The sequence below is a fragment of the Quercus suber genome, unplaced genomic scaffold (genome assembly GCF_002906115.3).
Source record: "Quercus suber isolate HL8 unplaced genomic scaffold, Cork oak 2.0 scaffold_522, whole genome shotgun sequence".
Classification (NCBI taxonomy): domain Eukaryota; kingdom Viridiplantae; phylum Streptophyta; class Magnoliopsida; order Fagales; family Fagaceae; genus Quercus; species Quercus suber.
Window position 1 is genome coordinate 138,351 of NW_027069971.1, and position 5,328 is coordinate 143,678.

General features: G+C 43.0%; 1 protein-coding gene across 1 annotated transcript; it reads right to left on the reverse strand.

Annotated features, from left to right (window-relative positions):
* Positions 1-1,077: 1,077 nt before the first annotated feature.
* LOC136063396 (uncharacterized) lies at positions 1,078-2,339 on the reverse strand. The gene is made up of 2 exons (XM_065763741.1): positions 2,031-2,339; positions 1,078-1,578 (listed from the first exon to the last, which is right to left on the reverse strand). Exons 1-2 carry the CDS (start codon positions 2,337-2,339, stop codon positions 1,078-1,080), a joined length of 810 nt encoding a protein of 269 aa, XP_065619813.1.
* Between the last annotated feature and the right edge of the window lie 2,989 nt (positions 2,340-5,328).

Consider the following 5,328-nt stretch of genomic DNA (forward strand, 5'->3'; position numbering starts at 1 on the left):
TTAATACTATAGCTGCCAAGGCCGTCAAGGCTTTCCAGCAGACTGACAAGTACAATACTATGCTCCTCAGCTGGTACTTTAAAGGGTTTGAGCTCCTAAAACGATACTTCATCAAGCACTCCTCTGGAGTAGATCTAGAAAACCTTGACCTCGAAGAGGTAGACAAGGAGATGGTAGCTGACAAGGCCTCCCACCACAGCCCCTGAAGGTGATGCCCCCAAAAGTGCTCTTCCTCCTCCAACTGGTGATGACACAGTCACAAATGCCTGAACTTGTTACTCATTTCACTCTTTTTTTTTTTTTTTTTGTAAGTGCCCAGCGTATTTTTGGGCATTTTAAGTCTATTTTGAGAACAATATTTTTATTCTAATCTAAGAACAATCTTACCCTGTATTCAGGGGATTTTTTTATTATAATGATGACATTGTTCTGGTTGCTCGTTGATTTTGGGCTTTCAATTGTGTTTGTAATTCTGTACTTACTTGCTTGTTTGTGTTCTTGTCTCTGCATGATCCTTGCTTGCTTCGTCCATTTAGTTGCTTCATTTGCATTGGTACATTGTACTTAGTTAAATTTTTTGTTGTGACCTATCCTTTTAAGGGCGGACTGACTCGTCTGTAGCTTTTACTCATCTAGGCAGAGAATTGACATGTACTTTATTAGTAACTTACATCCGTCTAGACGGAGTCTTGTTACTTAGCCATTTTTATAACTTACACCCATTTAAGGGATTTTGTCATTTTTGACTTCGTCAGTAACTTACATCTGTCTAAATGGAATCTTGTTACTTAGCCATTTTTATGACTTACACCCATTTAAGAGATTTTTTCATCTTTGGCTTCGTCATTAACTTACATCTGTCTAAACGGAATTTTGTTACTTAGCCATTTTTATGACTTACACCCATTTAAAGGATCTTGTCATCTTTTTTTTTTCTTTTTTTTGCTGTTGTGTTTACGCGCATTAAGTCATTGATTGAATAGTTCTTTTATTGCTTTCAAAAATGAATACAATTGCCTGTTACATCTAGTGGTGGTACTTCTTCAAGTACTCAATATTCCATGGTCGTGGGAGTCTCTACCCGTCTAAGGTTTCCAGGTGATAATTGCCTTGTCTGGAGTAATGGACAACTCGGTAGGGCCCTTCCCAAGTCAGGCCGAGTTTCCCTTGGGCAGGATCTCTGGTTGCTAGGGTCACTTTGCGTAGGACGAGGTCCCCCACATCGAGTCGTCTAAGCTTCACTCTCTTGTTGTAGTAATCAACCATCTTCTGCTGATACTTCGTCATTTTGTTAGCGGCTCCGTCTCTTACTTCGTCTAGGCAATCCAGGTTGACTCTTAGCTGATCATCGTTGCTGTCTTCGTGGAACATTTCTTGTCTGTTACTACTTATTCCTACTTCGACCGGGATTACTACCTCAATGCCATAAGTGAGTCTGAAGGAAATTTCTCCTGTTAGGGTTCTTGCTATAGTCCTGTAAGCCCACAAGACATTGGGCAATTCCTCAAGCCAGGCCCTCTTAGCTTCGTCCAGCTTAGCTTTGATGATCTTGAGTAGTATTTGATTAGTCACCTTTATCTGTTCGTTTGCTTATGGATGTCCTGGGAATGAGAACTGGTTCTTGATCCCTAGACCTAGCAAAAATCCCTGAAACTTTGACTGTCGAACTACCGCCCATTATCTGATATGATCGTCCGTGGAATCCCGAACCTGCAAATTATGTTTTTCCACACAAAGCTCTGGATTTTCACTTCAGTGATGGTTGCTAACACCTCTGCTTCAACCCATTTCGTGAAGTAATCAATAGCAACTAGTAGAAACTTTACCTATCCTTTACCTTAGGGCAATGGGCTGACGATGTCAATTCCCCATTATGCGAATGGCCAAGGGGAGGCTATCGTTGTCAGTATTTCGGCTAGAAGGCGTTGGACATTTTCAAACCTCTGACACTTGTTGCACTTCTTGATGAGCTCCCTCGTGTCTATCTATATAGTAGGCAAGAAGTAACCTGTTCTGACGACTTTACTTACCAAGGATTTGGGACCTACATGGTCTCTGCACACCCTTTCATGAATCTTTTCCAGAATATACTTGGCCTCCTCTTCATCTACGCACTTCAAGAAAGGCATGGAGAAGCCCTTTTTGTACAGGGTGTCATTCAAGATCGTGAATCTAGCTGCTCTCTTCCTGACCTTCCTAGCCTCCTTGACGTCTTGTGGGAGATGACCGTCTTGGAAGAATGATATGATCGAGGTCATCCAGCTGCTTGTGCTTTGGATTGCAAATGTAGAGATTTCTTCAATGCTAGGGCGTTTCTGGACTTCCATCTCTAAGCCCATGCTCGTTGATCCTTCTTCTGACGATGCTAGCTTTGCTATTTCATTTGCTGCAATGTTTTAGCTCCTAGGGATCTGCACGAACTCCACCTTATCAAACTCTTGTGTCAAACACTTCGCCAGCCTAAGGTATTTTTGCATTCTTTCCTCATTTGTTTCATACTCCTCCTTCATTTGCCCTATTACCAGCTTAGAATCGCTCTGGAAGGGCAAGTTTTTTAATCCCAGGGCTTTTCCACCCTTAGCCCCGTCAATATTCCTTCGTACTCAGCTTCATTATCAGTGGCCGGGAATTTTAGTTGAACTCTGTATTTAAGCATTTCTTCGTCAATGGTGGTTATGACGACCCCTACTCCCTCCTTTTTTGTGTGGAAAAACCATTGGTCTGTATCGTCCACCACTTTATCTCGTCGGTGAGGCCATCTTCGTTTGGAAAAGTGAACTCAACGATGAAGTCTACCAGAGCCTGTGCGTTAATGGCTATCTTGGGGTGGTACTCGATGTCGAACTGGCTAAGCTTGATTGCCCATTAAACCATTCTCCTTACGGCCTCGGGCTTGTTCATGGACTTTTTGATGGGTTGGTCCGTCATTACCAGGATGGAGTTCGCCTGAAAGTAAGGTCACAACTTGCGCGAAGCTACTATTAATGCAAATGCAATCTTTTCAATCCTTAGGTACTTGGCTTCTGCACCCTATAAGCCTGGCTGATGTAGTAGCCTGGGAGCTGTTTCTTGTAATCTTCCCAAATCAAGGCTGTACTCACAACTATGGCTGATACTGCCAAATATAAATATAGATTTTCTCCTTCCTTGGATAGACTTAGGAGGGATGGATTGCTCAGGTAACGCTTGAGTTCTTGAAAAGCTTCCTCGCATTCGTCAGTCCATGCAAAAGCCAGCTTCAATGTCTTAAAGAAGGGTAAGCATTTGTCCGTCGCTTTAGAGATGAACCTGTTAAGTGCCGCTATCCTTCCTGTGACCTTCTGGACTTCTTTAACTGTCTTTGGCAATGCCATATCGAGCATGGCTCGCACTTTCTCTGGGTTTGCTTCTATCCCCCTTTAGGACACCATGAATCCCAAGAACTTTCCTGAGGTTACTCCAAAGGCACACTTACTAAGGTTCAACTTCATCTGGTACTGTCAAAGTGCGACAAATGTTTCCTTGAGGTCGTCTAGATGGGCAAGTTCTTCTTTACTCTTGACAAGCATGTCATCCACATATACCTCCATATTTCTCCTGATCTGCTTGCTGAACATTCTATTCACTAACATCTAGTAAGTTGCTCATGCATTTTTCAGTATGAAGGGCATTACCTTATAGCAATAGAGCCCTTAGCTTGTGATGAAAGCAGTTTTCTTCTGGTCTTCTTCAACCATCTTTATTTGGTTGTATCCTGATAAGGCATCCATGAATGTCAGTAGCTTATGCTCTGCTGTAGAATCTATTAGCTGGTCTATCCTTGGCAAAAGGAAACTATCTTTTGGGCAAGCTTTATTCAAGTTCGTGAAGTCCACGCACATCCTCTATTTCTCATTCACTTTCTTCACTAGGATGACATTGGCGAGCCACTCTGGATAGTAAACTTCTTGAATAAAACCTGCTGATAGCAACTTGTTAACCTCGTCCATAGTTGCTTGATTCTATTTTGGAGCGAAGACCCATTATCTCTACTGGACGGGTTTCATTTTAGGGTTCACAATTAGCCTGTGTTCGATGACTCTTGGGGATATGCCTGGCATGTCCTCGTGACTCCATGCAAAGACATCCAGGTTCTCTTTAAGGAACTGGACAAGTCTCGCTCTCATCTCAGGACTCAATGTCGTCCATATCCTAGTCACCTTTGCTGTTTCTCCTTCGACCAACTCCACTGTCTCTAGAGCTTTCACTTTCTCTTCTTCCTTCTCCTCGATCATCCATGTATGGTTTTCTTTGGCAGCTAGCACGGCATGGTAGCATTCCCTGGCCAGTACTTGATCTCCTTTCACCTCATCCACACCGTTCTCTATTGGGAACTTTACCTTCAAACAATAAGTAGACATTGCTACTTTCTAATGGTTAAGCATGGGTCTCCCGATAATCACATTGTAAGATGAAGGATAGTCTACTACCAAAAAGTCCAACTGATGGGTCAACTGCCTCAAGTGAGTCCCACTATAACTGTCAACATCACTATGCCTTTAGGATACACCTTGTCTCCACTGAAACTGACAAGGGGAGAGTTAAATGGGCGCAGCCTTCCTGGATCTAGCTTCAGCTACTGGAAAGCAGAGAGGTAGATGATGTCTGCCGAGCTACCATTATCTACGAGGATTCTCTTGGTATTGAATCCTTCTATCATGAGCATTATAACCAAAGGATCATCATGAGGCTGCTTCACTCCCCTAGCATATTCTTCTGAGAAATACATGTCCCGGTCCATTTGTCTTTGCTTAAGCGAGGGCATTCTATGGACCTCTGTTCACTTGCCTCTGGTATGCTTTCTTAAGGGATCTAAACGACCCCCCTAAGGATGGGACACATGTGATCGTCTTTATTTCCCCGATTAAACTCGATGGGAGCTGAGACGTGTGATCCTCGTCACTGGGTGAAAATTTGCACTGGTTCTTATTGTCGCCTCGGAATCTGCTAGATTCCCATTTTTCACATACTTCTGCAGTTTCACTTTCCGTATAAGTTCCTCTATCTGCTCCTTTAGGTCCCTACAATCCTTAGTGTAATGGCCGTAATCCTTGTGGAACCGACAGTACTTCTTCTTGTCACGGACATTGGGGGACGAATGTGATGGTCTTGATCATTTGAGGTAGTGCTCATCTTTAATCTGCGCCAAAATTTTGTCAGCATGCATAACTAAAGAAGTGAATTTTATCATTCGAGGAGTTTTTTCGTCTTTCCTTTTACTCCCATCATTAGTTCGACGATCTGGACGCTCCCTTTTTTGTCATCTATGATCGTCCTCCTTCCTTCCCTTGTCCCCCAGCTTCTCCACGT